The sequence below is a fragment of the Anolis sagrei genome, chromosome 2 (assembly GCF_037176765.1).
Source record: "Anolis sagrei isolate rAnoSag1 chromosome 2, rAnoSag1.mat, whole genome shotgun sequence".
Lineage (NCBI taxonomy): Eukaryota > Metazoa > Chordata > Lepidosauria > Squamata > Dactyloidae > Anolis > Anolis sagrei.
This window is the reverse complement of record NC_090022.1, coordinates 146567242-146588025: the sequence shown is the minus strand read 5'-3', so window position 1 is coordinate 146588025 and position 20784 is coordinate 146567242. Positions and strand designations below refer to the sequence as shown.

Here is a 20784-nt window from a genome sequence, read left to right as displayed (position 1 = left end):
CCTTTCTTTTTTTTTTGCCAACCTTGAAAAAAAGACTCATACTCAACAATAAGTTCATCACAGAACAGAGCTTATCTAAAGTGTGGGGCAGGACCTCTCTGTTTGGAGACAAAGGAGAACTAAATAATCAGGTGCCCTTATTCACAACCAGGGCTGAAATTCCCTCTTCTGCCCAATCTTCCAAAGAGACCTCTCTCCAAATGGGTGTCCTCCAATTACATTAAAATCCCTATATTTTGCAGGTTGGGATGGGGTCCTAGTCTGAAAACATCGGGCACAGGGAAGCTTTCTAAGCTTTCCGGACTTCTTCCTTTTCTCCACTGAACCAAAAAACAAACAAAAAACAAACCAACAAAAAAAAGCATAACAGATTCGAGATTGTGACTAAAGTGTTTTCTGAAAGGATAGAGGTGAAGAAAGAGGTAGTAACAGCATTTCCTTGAGGCTATATTCTACTTGCTAAACCCAGAAGATAGTGTTGTTGTGCTTTTACAGAGACTTCCAGGAGGTTTCAGCTCCTGTTGTAGCATAGCACTGAGGGGGGAAAAAACAAATATTCAAGATTGTTCTAAAAATGCTACAGACAAAATGCCTCACTTTGCATTGAACAGAGGAGGATTAAAGTAGATCAGCATTCAACTGAAAGATAAATATAGACAATAAGGAGACAAAATGGACTGGGAATGGAAGTGCTACAAGTTTGGGTAGTGGCATCTGTTTTCCATGCCGTGGGGATGGTGAATGCATGCCACATTTCTGTCCAGTTTACAGGAGTTCAATAAGGTGCCGAACCCTACCCCAAAATAAGCTCTACACCTTGTATATTTCTTTTAAAGTCTGGACTAAAAACCAGAACGTAGTCACCACCTCACTGTCACGGAAGCTTGTTTTTGATTGCCTTTTGTTGTATAGCCCAAAACAGAATGCAGACAAAGTCACAATGCCTTAAAAAGAAAAGACAACCAATCAGCAGTGTGTGTACATCTGGTTACTGTAGGGGTGGGCAGCCTGTGTCCTCTGGCCAGCACAAGTAACAACCAGGAAAGCTGGGGGTGACATTCAACATCTGAAGAACCATGAGTTGCCAACCCTTTTGCCTATAGGGGTTTTTGTTTGGTATTGTTTTTGACAAAGCACGTTATCAGTCCTATATTCCCAAGGAAGGAAGGTTTCCTGTCTATAGGAAAAGCTATTTCTTCTTTGAAGGCCACCACTGCTCTCAGAAGCTACACTAACAGTAAACAAGGAAGAACACAGAGAGGTCACAGGACCCCATGGAAGATCTCCGCTCTTCTTCTGAGGCTCCTTACAGGGAGAGATCCCCGAAGAAAGAGGAAGGCACGAAGCAGCCAAGAATCCACGATGCTTCATTTGTTCCAGGTGACAAGGCACAAGCGAAATGCTTAGTCTTCATCCACGAGGAGATGTACTCGATGCCAAGCATTGTTGAGCACTCCCAAAATGTTCCAAATAGGCCCCACTGTGTCAGGCTGCTCATTGTAGCTGGTGTCCACAGCCTTGCAGACAATGTTCAGCTCCCTGGTGCCATCAGGCACGGAAACATTCAGCTGCCAGAGTTGCCATGCCCAAGCTCGGCCAGGCAACTGCTTCTCCCCAATGAGCTCAGCCTCACGCCAACTCTTTCCACCATCCAGAGAAACATCCACACGGATAACCCTTCGTCCACCTCCACTCCAGGCATAACCTTTCACTGTGAGCTCCCCAGGCCTGATGACAGTCTGTGCGCTTGGCTCAGTGATGGCTGACTGGACAGGCATGTCTTGGATGGCAGGAGCTTTGGAAAAATCCACTGTGTCCCATGTCACTCCTGGAGAGAATCCTTTATAATCCTTCTGCTGCCAATGACTTGGGCTCTCTTCTGGACTCACAGTGATCTTGGCCAGCCATTTGACATTACGGGCACCAACTATGCCTGGCACAAGAACCCTGAGGGGGAACCCGTGATCCCGAGGTAGCTCTTCTCCATTCATCTCATAAGCTAACAGGACATCCCCTTCAGGGCTCATGGCTTTCTCAAAGGGGATGGAAGCCCCATAAACAGTGCCACTCTGATCCTTGTCCAGGCCCTCAAAGCAGACATGCCCTTCATCATCTTGCTTATAGCCAGCCTGCATCAGAACATCCCGAAGCCGGGCACCCCCCCAGCGGGCATTGCTGATCGCCCCAATGTTCCAGCCTAGCCGGTTGGTATTCTTGAGAGAGTTCATCTCTGCCCGACGATTGCCAGCACACTGCAAGGCAGCGGTCACCTCATGCTTTGGGAACTTCTTCTTCAAGTCCTGAAGGGACAGAGACAGGGTCCGCCCACGGGGACCCCTAACATGCAAGCGATAGGTAGCAGGGTCCACCTTTGGCACAGGGAGATGGTTGCGTTTGAAGAAGAGCTGGTTGGGAGTCAAGTAGTTTTCACTGATCAGCTCTGGAGGGGGCTCTGCATTGAAGGGCTTTAAGGTGTTGGTTTGAAGGGCAGGGTGGCGTGGAGGATCGTCGGCGTAAGGATCTCCCGGGGTGGGTTGGGGGGGCTCTTCTGGGCTCAACTGCCCTACTTTGAACCCCCGGAGGATCTCCAGCACATGTTCCTGGTTGTGCATAGCATAGAGGGCCCAAAAAGGTTCCAGAGCACCACCGGCTGCCAGGAGAATCTTGCTTTTTCCTCCCGGATGCTGCTCTATGAAATCTGTGATATCAAAAACATCACTGCCATAGGTCACCCACACCCGACTGGCCTCATTGTTGTGGCGGGAAACCTCCTGCCGAGTAAAGGTAGGAAACTGGGGTTCGGATGCAGACTCTGGGGCCTCAGCCTTGGCAGCCTGTGAGGGAAGGTAGAAAATAAGTCAAAGCAACAGTCCATTGTCTGGATTCAGAAAACTAGACAATGAAAAAGCATGTCTGGATTCAGAAAACTAGACAATGAGAAAGCATACTTTTCCACTAATTTCTAGCATCCCCTGCTTTTCCCACAAGTCCCTCTATCTCTCTGAAAAAGGCCACAGAGGGGTGTGAACCCTGCTCGATAAGCAGAGAAGACAGAATTTCTGAAATCTGTGCTGAAGTGCCTTTTGTCATTGCAGCTCCAGACATCGAAGCCTGATCCCCCTTTCTCTCTGCACTTTAGGAGGATCCACAGTCACCTATTTGTGGCAATACAGGGGTTGCTGTGTGGAAAATGGGATGAAAACTCAGTCACTTGTAAACACATAAATCTGAATCCAACTTATCCCACACTGTTTTACATAACTAACCCACCAAAATGTAGATGTAAAACTGCCCCCTAGCTCCTCAGTTACTGCAAGTATCACTTGTACAACTCTTTATTGGTCACATCCACATCCTGAAAAGGTTATTTTTATGGGGTACAGTGTCCCAAACTTCCCAGCCATTAGCTATGCTGATTGGAGGAATTCTGGGAGAAGGGGTCCAAAAAGCAACTCTTATAAGGTCTGGTCACATCCCAGTTCTCTCCCCAGTTACCCCACTCACCTGTTGACGTTGATCTCCAAAGGCTAAGATGGTCCCTATGCCCAACCCAGCTCCAGCCACCACTGCTGCTCCCATGAGCCTCCTGCGTCTTGGGCCACCAGCTTTGCTCCACGTGTTGTGGGAGTGGAAGCGGGTCCAGGCGAAGTGGAGTGCCGGGGAGGTCCTCTGAGCCATAGCTCGCAACCTGAAAGAAAACAAGTCAAAAGCAGCAGCTTAAGGAGATACTGCTACACTTCACAAAAATGGCAAAGACACTCCAACTTCTGTCAGAAATATTAAAAATTAACTAGGTATTTTTAATTACAAAAATATGAGTCAAGCACTGAAATGGTAAAATGGATACAATGACTCAGAAAAAGCTGCAGTTCAATATAAGTAGGTGTGCCTGTAGCTTAGTAAACCTCTGTGTTTGTTGCCCAATATGAAGAGGCCTCAGTCTAAGAGGCCTCACTGTGAGATAAACCTCAGTGTGAGCTAGGCCTCAGTTAGTAGGTCTCAGTGTGAGAGAAGCCTGGTGTTAGAAGGCTTCGGTGAGAGAAGCCCCAGGTTGAAAGCCTCATGTGTAAAGCTCCAGTGTGAAGGCTGTTGTGTGAAGCTCCTGTGTAAGTTTAGTGTTAGAAGAGGCTCTGTGAGAGTGAAGCTTTTTATCTACATGAGAATGAAGCCCAGTGTGGAAGCAAAGAAGGAAGTATAAAGAACTTTATTTGTGTTACGGAAACCTTGTTCTTGTAAATAGTGCAACCATATTGTTTTGCTATAAAGAGAAGCCTCCTAAGGAACAGATAGCATTGGTCTGTGTGTTTTTTGTTCTTTTTTATCACTCTTGGCTACTGGTGCTGGGTAAGGCTGCTGCTGATAAGTTACTCTTTTGTTAATAAGCTCACTCGTCCAATGACTTCTAATAAGGAACACTCCTAAACAGTGGCTTCCTGAAGATGAAAGAATGAGACACGGAACTATCTTAGCCAGCTGTCAAAGGAAATAACAGCATTTGATGGACTCAAGGAGGATACTGAAAAGCAGTTGCCACACACAAAAAGGAAATCTCTGCAACAGAACTTGAGAAAAGGGATTTTGGGGGAGCAGTTGTAGGTTTTTTGGACTACTTCACTCAGAATCTCCTAGCTATCATCACTGTGGGATTCTGGAAGTCATAGTTTGAAAAATCCCTCCTTTTCACTAGCTGAGCTATTGATCTGCATGGCCAATACTGCATAAGAAGTATAGACAGTTAAATTGTCAGTTAAATTGTCTGTTTTCAATTTAAAGATGCTTCCTTTCTGACTCTGTGATCTACAATAAGCAGATAAATCATACCAGCTCCTGATATGTATGAAAAGAAAGCTGTTCCCAACACTTTAGATACGTAAAGAATGCTCTACCCTACACTTGAACCCAACCTAATGTGATGAACGCAGTGGGTTACCTCTTCTAAAGTGTTTGACTCAGTGGTATTTAATCAATGTGATGAAGTGGTGGGGAAAGAAACAGGAAGAAACAGACCGGAAAAGGACAATAGGTGGTGACTCCCAGTTCTTTAAAAACACTGTGTCATATTTGGAAAGACTGGTGTCACACAAAATGCACGTTGCAGCAATACAACAGGATGGGATGGGAGTGAAAAGAGAAGCTATTACAAATTACAGCAGAGTCCTAAGAGCTGCTTTCCTGTGTCTAAACAAAGTTAATTATTCAAGGCAATCAAGATCATAAACAAGCTACCTAGGTAAATTTTGGCTGGCAATTTAGGCTATGTGCCTCCATTCCCAAGTCACAATTGTGAAGATCTTCTAAGAAGATGAACCAACATTTTAAAATAAGGCAACTTTGTAGATTTCACTGTTTTCTAAAAACAAGCCCAAAATTTGTTCTAAGATTTTCAGAAATAGGTGTCAAGTCCTGTGGGATAGAAGACCAGCAACCCATACAGCTGCATGATTTTGATCCCTTCAAAAATAGCAAAAAGCATTTATTTCTTAACATTGTCTTTCCCTCATCTATTTGCAATTCCAGTTCTGAGGAAAACAAAACCAGAATCAGAATAACTCATAAAAAATAGGCAATGTGATTACATACATACATTCCTTCTTTTAAAAATGTATTTCTTTCTGTTAGCACATTTGCTGTATCTGGATTCTCAGCATGGGATTGTAGGTGCTGGTAGCACTGGCGCTGAAATTCCACTTTAAAGGGCTGGTGATTAATCATTAATTCTTTGCCTTACTCAAGGTGAGAGGGAAGAAGTCAGATAGCGAAGGAAAGGGATCTCCCAGACACAATCCTACAGACACAATTTACGCTTAAAGGGAAAGGGATGCACATAGAGATAAGATTAGAGTCCACCTGAGACTAGGCAAGGAGCCAAGACAAATACTTGGAGAGACTTTTTAGGAAAGTTCAATAAAGTTGTCGAAGGCTTTTATGGCCAGAATCACTGGGGTGTTGTGTGGTTTCCAGGATGTATGGCTGTGTTCTAGCAGCATTTTCTCCTGATGCTTCGCCTGCATCTGTGGAGGATTCTTTGAACCACACAACACTCTGATAAAGTTCTCCTTGCTTCCTCTTTACTGGGATCTAGCACCATGCCTCCAGCAAGAAATGGCACGCATGTATGGGAATGGCAGAATAGGAAGAGCAGAAGGAATATAAAGAAGGTTTTAAACTGTGAGGAACTCTGAAAAAAGCACTATGTTGTCTAATAATGTTTGCTCACCTCTGTTCAACTCACAAATTGATCCTGTAACATTATTAGCACAGGTAGCCAATGAAAAAATTTCCATTGAATATAGTTGGTTTTCTATCAGAAGTATGTGGAAAAAATTCCCTAAACAAATCAGAAAGGAACTGACAGAGTGTCATTTGTGTTACCTCACATCCTTAGAAAACCTAATATGTTTCTCAGAACTGGGTCCCTCTGTTATGATCTGGTCATGGACCATAATAAAGTTTACTTACTTACAATATGTTTGGTATCTTACAAGTGGTCTTCTTACAGTAACAACAACAACTACAACAACAATTGCAGATAGCATGGTTAAGAGTGAATGTAATGTTTTCATATGTTTTAATGTGTTTTAATTCTACCTTAAAATATTAATTTTAATTGTACATTGTTTTAAGGCATCAAATAGTTGCCTATGTTTAAAGCCGCCTTGAATCTCCAGGGTTGAGAAGGGCGGGGTATAAATATGGTATATAAATAATAAATAAATAAACTTTATTTATATCCCGCCCCATCTCCCCGGAGGGACTTGGGGCGGCTTACAAGACAACAACAGTGCAAAACAAAACACATAAATATACAACAGAAATTAGCCTAAATCAATAAAAATAAACACCAGGTGAAATAAAAATGAACAACATATGGAGATTAACATAAAATACCTCAACTCAAAATAAAATAAGCAATAAAACACAAACAATAAGATATAATTACTACCATATTGGAACTCATCTTATCCTTAACTAGAAATGAATTAGAGTATTATTATTATTATTATTATTATATTTATTCCTTGTTTTATTCCTCCTGCAGGAGATTCAAAGCATAACATAAAGGCATCAGCATAAATTTAAAATATACAAATATGCAAACATTAAACAGGATTAAACATAAACAGTATTTTTTTAAAAAAAAATCCAGTTAAATAACATTAAAACATGTTCAGTTACAAACCACTGCACCCCCCAAAATGATTTAAAAAACCAAGATCTTGTAATCCCAATCTATCAATATAGCAATGAGTCCTATAAAACAGTGGTTCCCAAATTTGGGTCCTCTGGGAACCTCAATTCCCAGATGCCTCAGGCAATATGGCCAGCAGCCAGAATTCTGGGAGACGAAGTCAAAACATCTGAGGGAACAAAGTCTAGCATCAGTAGACCGAGAAAGTACAGTAAGTACAATTACTTTCACAATTTTGGGCCCAGAGAATTTTGGCAAGACGCACTGGACAAGAGATTTTGAAGCTCCCTGATGGTGATTGAGATTTTCTTTCCTCACAGCACACACACATGTCATGGAAGTACATGGCATTTTTCCATACCAGCATGTTCTCTGTAGTGTGGCCAGGCCGCTCCGGCTAGGTCTAGACAGCAGCATCTTCCTCGAATCTATAAATAATAGAGGGAGTTAGAACTTGCATTAAACATCATATGCTAAAGGTGTAGACTTGAAATATATTCCCTTTCTGAGATATTTACATTAAAGGCTAGGGTAGAAGGGAGCAGTGCATGGGGACTGAGGATGGGGATGTACTGGCACACCTGAAACACATTGGCAGCCCCACATCTCACTAATGGAGCTCCACTGAATTTCAGTGGCACCATAACCTCGATCTCATTTTAAAACACAGGAAAGCTTTTAAAGTGATTTGGCTTTAAAATAGGGTGTCTACTCTCTGCACAGTTTGCTTCAAAGCAAAGAGATGGTAGCATTTGCTTTGAGGACTACTGTGATATTTTAGAAATTTAGTGAGTTGACAACATGTTTTAGGAAGAGAAGCAAAAATGGACAGAAAGTCCAATAATTTTGGAAAGAAATAGAGGACAGATGGATTTGTAAGCTGCATTTTAAAAACCAATTTATGAAGGCAGCATTTCAATTGTCAGTAATATAAGCTTTCTACCATTTTACCTATTCGTTGAATTAAATAGCTTATTTAATAATTATGTTTATCACCAGACTACAAGTAACTGGCAAATGAAGGGACTTGAACAAAACCGTACGCATTTGTTAAAGAGAGGCAGATATATTGACGACTTCCTAGCAATTCTAATATTTTCAGGTTTGAAACGTAAGCCACTACTTGTCCCAAAATTTAGATAATTATGTAGAGTTCCACTATACACCAACTGTTTTAGAAGCAAATAAGAACTTATACTTTAAAATCCAATGAGTCATGTTAAGAGATTTCGATCCAAGTCCAAATCAAACTTTTGAGCCAGTGTAACTTATAGTCAATTTACTGAAAGTTGGGATCACTGGTTAATAATGAAGTACATTGAGTTAGAATGAGATTCAGAGTGTTTCCTGCAGCAATAAAACGTGGCTCTAACAATCATACAGAAAAGCAAGGAGGTACATATATACAGCACACAAAGAAAAGTGTAATTCTTTATTGTCTTTAAAGTCACAAAATATGAGTGGCAACCTTTTGTTTTCACTCAAAAGCCCACTTTCGTTTTAAAAAGAAACCTGAATACTATTTACTAGGATTTACGGACTCAGACCTTAAAGTAGAGGAAAATGAAGATAAACTATTTACGTATTTCACTACTGCGGCAAGAATTATTTTTGCCAAATTTTGGAAAAATGAACAGATACCTACTACTGAAGAATGGTTGGAGAAAGTTAAAGAAATTAGAGACATGGACGAATTGACATTTCTAATGAGAAGAAATACCGGGAAACCGCTAAAGAGAACAGATTGGACTTCTTTTTATGATTATGAAAAGAAATTTAGAAAAATATTAGAGGATAAGAATATATAAGAGTAGAAGAAGTTGACGGAAAAGATCCTGATGTTGGAGTGGAAGTCATTTTAGAATAGTTTAGGGTAGTTTAGTTTTTTTTCTTTTTTTTTCTTTTTTCTGTTTTGCTTTATTTTGTTTTGTTTTTTGTGCTTCCTTTTCTTTATTCTTACTTTTCTATCTTCTTTTCATTGTTCCCCCTCTTTCGTTGTTCTGTTTTATAAAATATTCAATAAAAATTATTATTAAAAAAAAGCCCACTTTCAACAAAATCTAAACATAACTGGCCCAGTTGAAGTCCTGATCTCAATTCCTACTGCAAAGTTTTTGCCCCTCTTTTAGTAGATCTGAAGTGGGAATCATGTAGCTCTCCAAATGTTATTGAACTATAGTTTCCTGCATGATTTGCAATTGGCTATGGCTTCTGAGAGTTTCAGTTCAACAACACATGGAAAGATGCACAATTCTCACCTTTTGTCAAAGATCAGCTATCACTATCTGCGACATGCACTGCAACTACGGTATGTCCATGTTTATTCAGAAGGAAATCCCATCAAAATGTGTGCTATGTTCTTGGGGCAAAACACTGTGACATAACAGAGAGATGGACAAGGCTCATCAACCCATTGATCATTACGTCTCCTTTTCAATACATTTGGGAACCAATGACACTGCTAAGCACAGCCTTCAGATTATCACAAGGGATTACAAGGTCCATGGTTTCACGGAGATGGATTTCTAGAAACTGATAGGTTTCACCTCACAGAGATTAGCAGGAACGTTTTTGCTAAAAGACTCAGAAATCTGGAGAGCTTTAAATTAAGCTATGTGGGGAGAGGAAGACAGTATTTTTGAGGGCGGGTGTTCCTCAAGACTGGAGATAACAGCCTTGATGTTATAAAAAGAAAAAGAACTCAACAGTGAGAAGAAGAAAAATTAAATAATCAGCTAGGCAAATTACCTATGGTTTTTGATGTTTACAAATAATGCACAGAGAATGCACATTGTAAACAAACAAGATGAACTTGAACTTTTAGCACAGTAAATTAAGTATAATAGGCATCACTGAAACCTGATGGAATGAATCAGAAACAAATTAAAGCCCTCCCTCCAGTCCAACGATTACTGCCCTGATCCAGAAGAAACACTAATGTGCTAGATTCAATCCGCTTCCATACTAACACCCCTTTTGTGTCATGTTACATGTTGTTGTGTCATTGTCAGTTTGAAGGCATTGTGTAAGACTGAGGTAAGTCTGAACTATTTTGTGTAAGGCATTGTTTAAATCTGAACAATCTTGTTATTCTTTTACTTGTAAAGTGCCATGCAGAGTGTAAATATATTATGATGATGACAATGATAACAACAACAGGAGTAATTGAAAACCTGATAGGATGAGTCTTGTGACTGGAATGTAGTATTAAAGAGGTATAACCTATTAGATGGAACAGACCAAACAAGAAAGGAGGAGGAGTAACATTGTATATCAAGGATATTTACACCTGTGAGGAGGTCCATCATGTAAATCCTGAAAGCCAGGTGCCTGGGTAAAAATTAAGGAGGAAACACCAGGGATTGTAGGGGGTCTACTACGGACCCGCAAGCCAAACTGAGTACCTGCGGTCCTAGAACAGATGACTAAACATTCAGAAAAGAGCTGTAGCAGTATTTGGAGTTTTTAGCTATCCCCATATTTGTTGGAAGGCAAACTCTGCTAAGAATATCAGTTCCAACAAATCCCTCACTTGCTCTGTAGACAATTTCACTGTACAAAATGTGGAAATAATAATAATAAAACTTTATTTATGATTCTGTGGCCAAGAATACTAATCGAGTTTCTTAAAATGAGATACTGAATGCACAATTTCAAATAGTTGTAATCAGGGAGAATGGGATGTGTCACGAAGCCAGGGTGGATAACTTTAGAAACTTCCAACTGATTTAAAAGGGACATGTACAAGAAATAGAAAAACAGGGAAATCATCAACAAATAGCCATCGTATGTAGGGTGAAAATCTGAAAAAACTAAAGCACAGAATAAGTACAGACTTACTAGAGCTTGTGTCTATAGTGAAAGAAAATAAATAAATAAATAGTAGGGTCATTGTGTGAAGAAGATGGTGAAATCCTAACCTGGGAGAGAGAAAAAGGTAGAACTACTCAACACGTCCTTTGCCTCAGTCCTCTCCTAAAAAAAACATTGCTCAACCTGGGGAAAATTAAGCAGATGATGCAATACAAGAAATGTATAGGTATAGAATAGGCAAAAGTACAGTACAGGAATACCTGACTAATCTAAATGAATTCAAGTTGCTAGGACCAGACAAACTACATCCAAGGACATTAAATGACCTGGCAAAAGTAATTTCAGAAACCTCAGGGCAAACACCTTTGAGAATTCCTAGAGAAGATCCAGTAGACTGGAAAAAGGACAAATGTGTCTCCGTTTTCAAAAAGGCAGCCTGGAGGGGGGAGAGACCCAAACAACTACTGCCCGGTCAGCCTGACAACGATATTAGGAAAGATTCTAGAGCATATTATTAAAGAGACAATCTGGAAGCACATAGAAAGGAATGCAGTGCTCACAAAAAGCCAACATGGGTTTCTCAAAAACAAGTCATGCCAGAAACGCCTTGTCTCTTTTTTTGATAGAGTTACAAGCTTGGTAGATGAAGGGAATGCTGTGGATGTAGCATACCTCGATTTCAGACAAGGTTCCCTATGACATTCTCACAAATAAGTTAATACAACGTGGGCTGGACAATGCTGCTGTTAAGTAGATTGGAACTTGACTGGCTGAACCCAAAGGGTGCTGACCAATGGCTCCTCTCCTTCATCGTGGAGAGAAGTGACCAGTGGGGTGCTACAGGGGCCTGTCCCAAAACCAGTGCTGTTTAACATATTTAACAATGACTTGGATAGCAAAATAGAAGACATCAAATTTTGTATGAGAGGGACGCTAACATTCCAGAGGACAGGATCAGACTACAAAAAGACCTTAACAGTTTAGAGAGCTGGTCCATAGCTAATAAAACAGATTTCAACAGGGAGAAATATAGGATACAACACGTCGGCAATAAAAATGAAATGCAGATATGGGATCAGTAACACCTGACTTGAAAACAATCCATGTGAAAGAGATCTAGGAGACTTAGGTCCCTTCCACACAGCCCTAAATCCCAGAATATCAAGGCAGAAAATCCCACAATATCTCCTTCGAACTGGGTTATCTGAGTCCACACTCAGATAATGTGGGATTTCCTGTCTTTATATTCTGGGATATAGGGCTGTGTAGAAGGAGCCCCTTCCAAACAGCTCCCACATTATCTGTTTTGAACTGGGATATATGGCAATGTGGACTCAGATAACCAAGTTCAAAGCAGATATTGGGGTTATTGTGTCTTGATATTCTGGGTTATATGGAATGGTCCTGGGTTATCTGAGTCCACATACCATATATTCCAGTTCAAAGCAGATAATGTGGGATTTTATTCAGCTGTGTGGAAGGGGCCTTAGTAGAACACAACCATTTTAATATTGCTGTTTTTAAATTGTTTTAAATTGTTTTTAAATTGTGTTAGATTTTAGCCTGTTCTTGTAAGCCGCTCCAAGCCCCAGGGAAGTGGCGGCATATAAGTTTGAATAATAGATAAATAAATAAATATGAATCAACACTGTGATGCAGCAGCTAAAATAGTCAATGCAATTCTAGGCTGCATCTATAGAAATATAGTGTCTAGACAAAGGAAGTAATCATGCCACAATATATTGCTTCTGATAGTCAGCTATCACCTGGAATATGTGTTCATTTCTAGACACTCTCGAATTCAGTGTGGATTTTAACAAGCTGGAAATGTGTCCAGAGAAGGCTGGCTAAAATGGTAAGAGAAATGGAAGCTATGGCTTAAGAGCAGTGGCCTGTCCACTGAGGGTGCAAACTGCACCAAGTGATGCCGTTGGGAGGGGGTGGCACCGGAATGACTGCCTATACATCTCTTGTGCAGTGTTTCAGTAGATATAACTATATAACTATAAAACAGCTTTCATAAGCTCTGCCTTCATGTCAATATATACACAAGGGTAAAACTCTGTGCTACTTTACTTTTTGAACTTCCTAGAGCACATGCCTTACCCTAAAAAAGAGAAGGTGAAGAGGTGACATGATAGCCATGTTTAAATATTTGAAAGAACGTCACACTGAAAGTGGGGCAAGATTGTTTTCTGCTGCTACGGAGACTAGGACATGGAGCAATGGATTCAAGGTACAGGAAAAGAGATTTCAGCTAAACATTAGAAAGAAATTCCTGTTCAACAGTGGAACATGTTGCTTTGGAGGGTGGTGGAGGTTGTTGGGAGTGCTTTGATTGTGTATTCTTGCCCGACAGGTTTTTGGAAAACCACTGGTCACACGACCTTTTGGGAAATTGAAATCTCCACAACTTTTTGGAGAATTTAGGATCTTTGGAAAGGCATGACCTTGTTAGAAGTCATACCCTTTTGAAAAATGATGCCATAATTCTTGGTAAAAGCATGACCTGTTAAAGAGTCATAACCTTTTTGGGAAAATGGCATTCATGCAAGGCAATTAGGTTTCCCAGCTGTTAAACTGATATCCTAAATATTTCTTTGAACTCTTAGGGACAAAGATATGCCAGTGCATGCATGTATGTGTATTCAGCAGAGTTTCAGAAGTGTTCTTTTAGTTGCCCCAAAACAACAACTCTCCCTTAAAATATATTTGCCTTTAAATCATGCTAACAATAGACAAAAATAAGCAGACTTCTTTAAAAGTAACATAGTTGGTTTCCTCACAAATTTCATGTATTCAGCATACGGGTACTTTGCTTATCAATCTAGTTATAGATAGGATTTGAGGTAGGTTCTCTGTGTAGGTGACACAGGGCATCTTTCCTAGAATCAATAGTCCATAGTCCAAAGCATCTCTCTGTTCTGGAAGTCTAACAGAGCACTGTCTTGTCTCTAAGCGTACTGTTCCTACTGAAGTCTAAAGTATACTGTTCCTGCTGGAATCTGAAAGCATACTGTTCCTGCATTGAAGTCTAAACTGTATTGTTACTACAGTCTTCTAAAGGCATACTATACCTACTCAAGTCTGAAAGCAAACATCTCTACTGAAGTCCAAAGGAAACTCTTTCAACATCGAAATCTAAAGGCAAACACTATTCCTGCATTGAAATCTAAACTGCACTGTTTCTAAAATGGAGTCTGAGTCCTGAACAAGCCCAGTTCTGATTACGTGGTCTGCAGCACCTCCCACAACAAAGAAAACTGCAAAGCAACACACATATATACAATACAGTAAGCAATTATATACATAACAAATAACTAGTGGAGGCTTGAGATGGTTGCTATTTCCAACACAGATGGCCAGACCGGATTGCCCTCATAATTAGTTTCTCCCAACTCTATTATTCTATGAAATTATGTGGGATCTACAAATGGTTAAGAGATTTTATGGATACCCTATACTTCTTTAGAAGTATGCATAATTGCATCATGATACATTTGTTTGGTTTTCATCTGCTACTTCCTGATTTTCTTCTTGTTAATCATCAACACACTATCTAGGAACAATTTCTGAAACTGGTTTGGTACCTTATATTGGCACTTCTAAGATGTAAATGTCATGCACCAGCCATTTACTTTCCCATCAATTGAGGCAGGCAGGAAAACACACCTAGTTATAACAAGAGGGTGTTTTTTACACTCCACCTAAAATGCTGACGGTTTACTGCAGACATAAAAGTTTAATTATTACTCATTCATTCTGGTGAATTATTTTAAAAGCATCTAATAACAAGCGGGAAGTGTAAGAGACATCTTTTTGGCCTGAGACCAGGGTTATCATGTGCAAAACCTTCTACAAGGGCCAGGGTCCATGGTGAGCTCTCTTGGTAAAGAACTGAGTGAAGTTCTTCCCTCCAAGCAGCTGCTGGCTATAGATAAAAGCACTTCCCTGCTTGAGAAAAGGAGGGGAGATTTGGAGAAGTCACCAGACCAGAAACATTAACATTATTTAGACCACGGTTTCACACAAATATGAATAATAGAATAGAAGAGACTCCAAGGGTCATCCAGTCCAACCCCATAAGAATGCACAATCAAGGAGCCTCCATTATTCTCTAAAGCATAATATTCCATTCCTGAGGAATATTCCATTCCTGAGCAGTACTTACCGTTAGGAAGTTCTTCCTAATGCTTACGTAAAGGTAAAGATTTCCCTTGACATTAAGTTTAGTCATGTCCGATTCTGGAGGATGGTACTCATCTGCATTTCTAAGCCAAAGAGCCGGCATTGTCCGTAGACACCTCCAAGGTCATGTGGCCAGCATGACTGCATGGAGCGCCGTTACCTTCCCGCTGAAGTGGTACCTATTGATGTACTTACATTTGCATGCTTTTGAATTGCTAGGTTGGCAGAAGCTGGGGCTAACAGCAGGAGCTCATCTTGCTCCCTGGATTTGAACCGCTGACCTTTTGGTCAACAAGTTCAGCAGCTCAGCGGTTTAACCTGCTGTGCCACCACAGCTCCTTATAATGCTCGGGTATAATATCTTTTATAGGCTAAGAATATTTGGAGAACCATATATCATCTTGCCCTCACTTATTGTTTGTTTTAAGCTTAATGTTTCAATGTTTTACTGTTTTGACCTGCTCTTAAAGAGCCGGAAGGACAAATATTGCATAGTTAGAAAGATTCCCATTACTTTGACATCAGTCCGGGAACTTTCACCCACTGCCTGTTACGTTTCTAGAGGGGGGAAAAAGAAACAAAAAGGCAAAGTCAGGGCCAATAAAGATGAAGTCAGCAAGGTGTTGGTTTGGTTGGACATCTTTTCTTGCTTTAAGACTTCTAAGCAGGTAAACTTTGTCAGCATTTGGACAAGGCAGATCAAAGTGGAGTCAAATCGATTCAGAGGCAACAGGATGGCTACTGACTACATACACCCTATATCTGGAGGATGATGATGATGTATTATGATGATGATGATGATGGTAATAATAATAATAATAATAATAATAATAATACACTTTGTATATATTCCAGTCTATCTCCCCAATGGGGCTCAGAGCAGATTACAACATACACAGATAGGCAAACATTCAATTTACTATATTACAGTGGAATAACAATGACACACAAATACAAAGAACAAAGGTACAGTCTTCCCCTTTCATCTCCAGCTTTCTGGAGGTGATGCTAAACTCTAGCCATGGGGATGTGCTCTTGTTTCATTTCCAAGCCGAGGAGCCTGTTGTCCATAGACATGGCTGCATGGGCGCCTTTATTACCTTCCTGATGAAGCGGTATCTATTAATCTATTCACATTTGCATGTTTTCAAACTGCTAGGATGGCAGTAGCTAAGGCTGACAGCGGGAACTCACCCAGACCTGCGGCTTCAAACTGCCAACCTTCAGGTTAGCAGATTCAGCAGCACAAGGGTTTAACCCAGGCCTGGGCAAACTTGGGCCCTCCAGGTGTTTTGAACTTTAACTCCAACAAATTCATAACAAACAATAGGCTGTTAGGAATTGTGGAAGTTGAAGTCCAAAACACCTGGAGGGCCCAAGCTTGCCCAGGCCTGGGTTAACCCATTGTGCCAATTGAAATGGTGTTTATAACCATTGCCTTCAAGTCCTTCAAGTCCACTGCCAACTTATGGTGACCCCATGAGGTTCATGTCTTTCTTAGGGTGCATCTACATGCACCATAAATAGTTCTGAACCTGTGGGCCACGGACCACCAGTGGGCTGCGAGGAATGTTCGTTTGTGGGATTAACAGGACTCAAAAACCACTGGACGAATTGACACCAAATTTGGACACAAGACACCTAACAACCCAATGTATGTCCTTCACTCAAAAAATTGATTTGTCATTTGGGAGTTGTAATTGCTGGGGTTTATAGTTCACCTACAATCAAAGAGCATTCCAAACCCCACCAATGATGGAATCGAACCAGACTTGGCAAACAGATCAACCATGACCAACAGAAAATACTGAAAAGCAGTGTCTTTTGGTTTTGGAGTTGTAGTTCAACCTACATCCAGAGAGCACTGTGGACTCAAACAATGATGGATCTGGACCAAACTCTACACGAATACTCAGTATGCCCAAATATGAACACTGGTGGAGTTTGGGGGAAATAGAATATTGACATTTGGAAGTTGTAGTTGCTGGGATTTGTAGTTCACCTACAATCACAGAGCATTCTGAACCTCGATGATAGAATTGGGCCAAACCTCCCACGCAGAACTCCCATGACCACCAGAGTGGGCCACAGCAACGCGTGGCAGGGGTCGGCTAGTGTTTTAAATAAATCAATATTGTATTATATTGTATTACACATGTTCTGAATCAGAAACTAGAGCTGATGCGGTCTATCCAATTCTATTTTCTGAATCAGCACCCCAAACTAAATCTAAAGTTGAGCAAAAACGGATTTGTAACCATTTTGGTACTAATGTTGGAGAATGGTCCCTGGTCAAAAAAAAGGTTGGGAACCACTGATCTACATGGTACAATTAACACAGTGTGACCCCACTTTAACAGCCATGGCTCAATGCTATGAAATCCTGGGAACTGGACTTTAGTGAGGCACCAGCACTCTTTGGCAGAGATTAGTTACAAGGCAGAGCAGGCCTTGTAAAAGTACAGTGCCTATTTAGACTACTGCAACGCTCTCTACGTGGGGTTGCCTTTGAAGACAACTCGGAAGCTCCAACTAGTCCAACGCTCGGCAGCCATGATTTTAACAGGAGCGGAGCGCAGGGAGCATACAACCCCCCTGTTGCGCCAACTCCACTGGCTACCGATCTGCTACCGGGCTGAATTCAAAGTGCTGGCGTTGGCCTTTAAAGCCCTAAACGGTTCCGGCCCAAGCTACCTATCTGACTGCATCTCTGCCTATGAACCCACCAGGAGTTTGAGATCTTCCGGGGAGACCCTGCTCTCGATCCCGCCTGCTTCTCAAGCTCGGCTGGCGGGGACGAGAGATAGGGCCTTTTCTGTGGTGGCCCCCCGGCTTTGGAACACCCTCCCCATAGAGGTACGATCAGCCCCTTCGCTGATGGTGTTTCGGAAAAGATTGAAGACATGGATGTTTAAACAAGCATTCGGTTAATCCGTTGTAACGAATTGTGATGACTAAGGATTGGTTATACACGGACGATGAATTTTGGATTACGATTCCAGTTATGAGATGCATAGGATTGTTATTGGTGGCCCAATAATTTGTACTGTATATGTGTTTTATGCTTTTAACTGAATATTGTTTTTTAAATGTTGTAAACCGCAATGAGTCGCCGATTTAGGCTGAGATATTAGCGGTATACAAGTGCATTAATAAATAAATAAATAAATAAATAAATATTATAGTATTGTGCCATGGCGGTGAAAGTGATGACAAGGGTCTGTGAAGGGACTCTCCGAGGTAAAAGGGGTGCAGCAGGCCCTGGGAGTCGTTGGGTGTTTGCTTCCCTGTGGGCAAGGAAAGCGCCTTTGGCCAACAAGCAGCTCCTTTCTTCCAGAGCCTGGAGCAGGAGGAGCCAGCCAAGGCAACCCGGCCAAGGAATGCAGAACTGCTGCTGCAAGAAAGGAAGAAAGGAAGGAAGGAAGGAAGGAAGGAAGGAAGGAAGCAAGCAGGCAGGGACCAGGCTGCTCTCTAGGAGAGACCAGACGTGGCAGGGAAGGAGCCCAAGCAGGCATGCTTTTGAAAAGACCCCAAAATAATAAGAACCCTTCGTTTGTGACCCACTCTGGCAAGGAGGGGGGCCCTCTCTGTGACGCAGCATTGGAGCAGCTGCTGCTGCTCCTCTTCCCTTCTCCTTTAATGGCTCCCTCCAGCCCTCCCTCCCTCCCTTCCGCAAGAGAGGAGGCTCAGCCCCCAAGAAGAGATACCTTAGTCAAGAGGCGCGCCGACGTCTCTCTCTGTGTCTGCCTCTGTGTGACCCTCGCGCACTGCCGTTGCCACCTCGCGCCGCGCTGCCCCGGATTCTCCCGCCGCTGCTGACGTCAGCCTTGGAGATGCTCACCAGGGAGGAGGAGGAGGAGGAAGAAGGGGGGGGGAGGGCCGCTGCGCAGGTGCTGCCCCGCCCCCGCCAAGCTAAGCAGGGCCAGCCCTGGCGAGGGTTTGGGTGGGAGGCCGGCATGCCTCCAAACCCCTCTCGGAGGAATGCAGGTTGAACTGCAAGGGAGTTGTAGTTTGGTAAGTCCCCAGCACTCTAACACAGGCCTGGGCCAACTTGGGCCCTCCCTCCAAGTTTTGGACTTCAACTCCCACCATTCCTAATAGACTCAGGCCCCTACCTTTCCCCCCTCAGGGCCCGAGGCTGTTAGGAATGGTGGGAGTTGAAGTCCAAAACACCTGGAGGGAGTTGGCCCTCTTGTCTTAGGTGATCCCTCATAGGCCGAGGATGATGGTCCTCCAAGTCTAATATCTTGGCGGTGGGTTCGGAGTTGCCTGTTGAGCCCTCTTCTTGATCTGCATGTTCTCCCACAGTGAGAACATCACTTTCCCAGTGGTTCAGAGTTGGTTTGTTGCGCCTTCATCTTGACATGTTTCTCTCTTTCACCCTCCATTCGTGCCTCTTCAAATTCCGCAGCACTGCTGGTCACAGCTGACTTCCAGCTAGCGTCCTCCAGGACCAGGGCTTCCCAGTTCTCTGTGTCAATGCCACAGTTTTTAATTTTGGCTTTAAGCCCATACTTAAATCTCTTTTCCTGTCCATCAACATGATATTTCCCATTCTTGAGTTCAGAGTAGAATAACCGCTTTGAGAGATGTTTAACGTGGCCTGTCCAGCGGTGGTCTTTGCTTCTTCCAGCACGCTGAAATTTCCCCTCCTGTCTTCCCAAGAGTTGCAGGATTTTTCGGAGGCAACGCTGATGGAATCGTTTCAGGAGTTGTGTATTACATCTGTAGGTAGTCCACATTTTGCAGGTGTATAGCAGGATTGGGAGGACAATGGCTTTATAAACAAGCCCCTTGGTCTCCCTATAATAATAATAATCATCATCATCTTTATTTATACCCCGCCACCATCTCCCCAAAGGGGACTCGGGGCGGCTTACATGAGGCCAAGCTCAGCAGTACATTACAACAAAATAAAACCAAAACAGGAAAAATGCTGCACTTGCAAAGTTCAGATGGTGTTGTATTTCAGTGTCAATGTTGACTTTTGTGGAGAGGTGGCTGCCAAGGTAGTGGAAATGGTCAACATTTTCTAGTGTTACATCATTAAGTTGTATTTCTGGCATTGCAGAGGGACTGGCTGGTTTGCCCATGCCTGTGTTAAAGACCCTAGCAAATTACAACTCCCAGGATTCCATAGCACGGAGACAGGGCAGTTTAAGTGGGCTTGGACTGCATTCATGTCACTACAGTGCAGGCATGATTAATGGGGTCTCCATGCCACTATGTATCACCATTTTTGTTCCTGGGTTATACATGTTGTTTCGAATTGGCTCTGTCACAAAAACATGGGAGAAAGGTTTGTTAAACTGCAAAAACCTTTGTTTTACAGGACATCCTGCAGCACCTTTTGCTATAGTTTTTCAGTGAATATCTCATCAAGTCTCCACCAGTTCAACATAGTTTGTGGCAGCCACAAAAATCAAGTTTCTGGAGTACAACGACTTATTTTCAAAGTAAGCACAACAGCAAACAACACTTTCAAACCAGGAACAGGAACCAGGAAAATTTTCAAATTTTCTTAAATAGTGTAAGTGGACAGAAGAAGAGAAGGCTGAGGGGAGATATGATAGCCATGTATAAATATGTGAGAG

At 42.1% G+C, this 20784-nt stretch overlaps 1 protein-coding gene across 1 annotated transcript; it reads right to left on the bottom strand.

Moving 5' to 3' along the window:
- Nucleotides 1-371: 371 nt before the first annotated feature.
- Nucleotides 372-19040, bottom strand: SUOX (sulfite oxidase). The gene is made up of 4 exons (XM_067463938.1): nucleotides 18898-19040; nucleotides 7551-7617; nucleotides 3505-3688; nucleotides 372-2834 (listed from the first exon to the last, which is right to left on the bottom strand). The coding sequence occupies exons 2-4, from the start codon at nucleotides 7604-7606 to the stop codon at nucleotides 1404-1406; spliced, it is 1671 nt and encodes a 556-aa protein (XP_067320039.1). The 5' UTR covers nucleotides 7607-7617; nucleotides 18898-19040; the 3' UTR covers nucleotides 372-1403.
- Between the last annotated feature and the right edge of the window lie 1744 nt (nucleotides 19041-20784).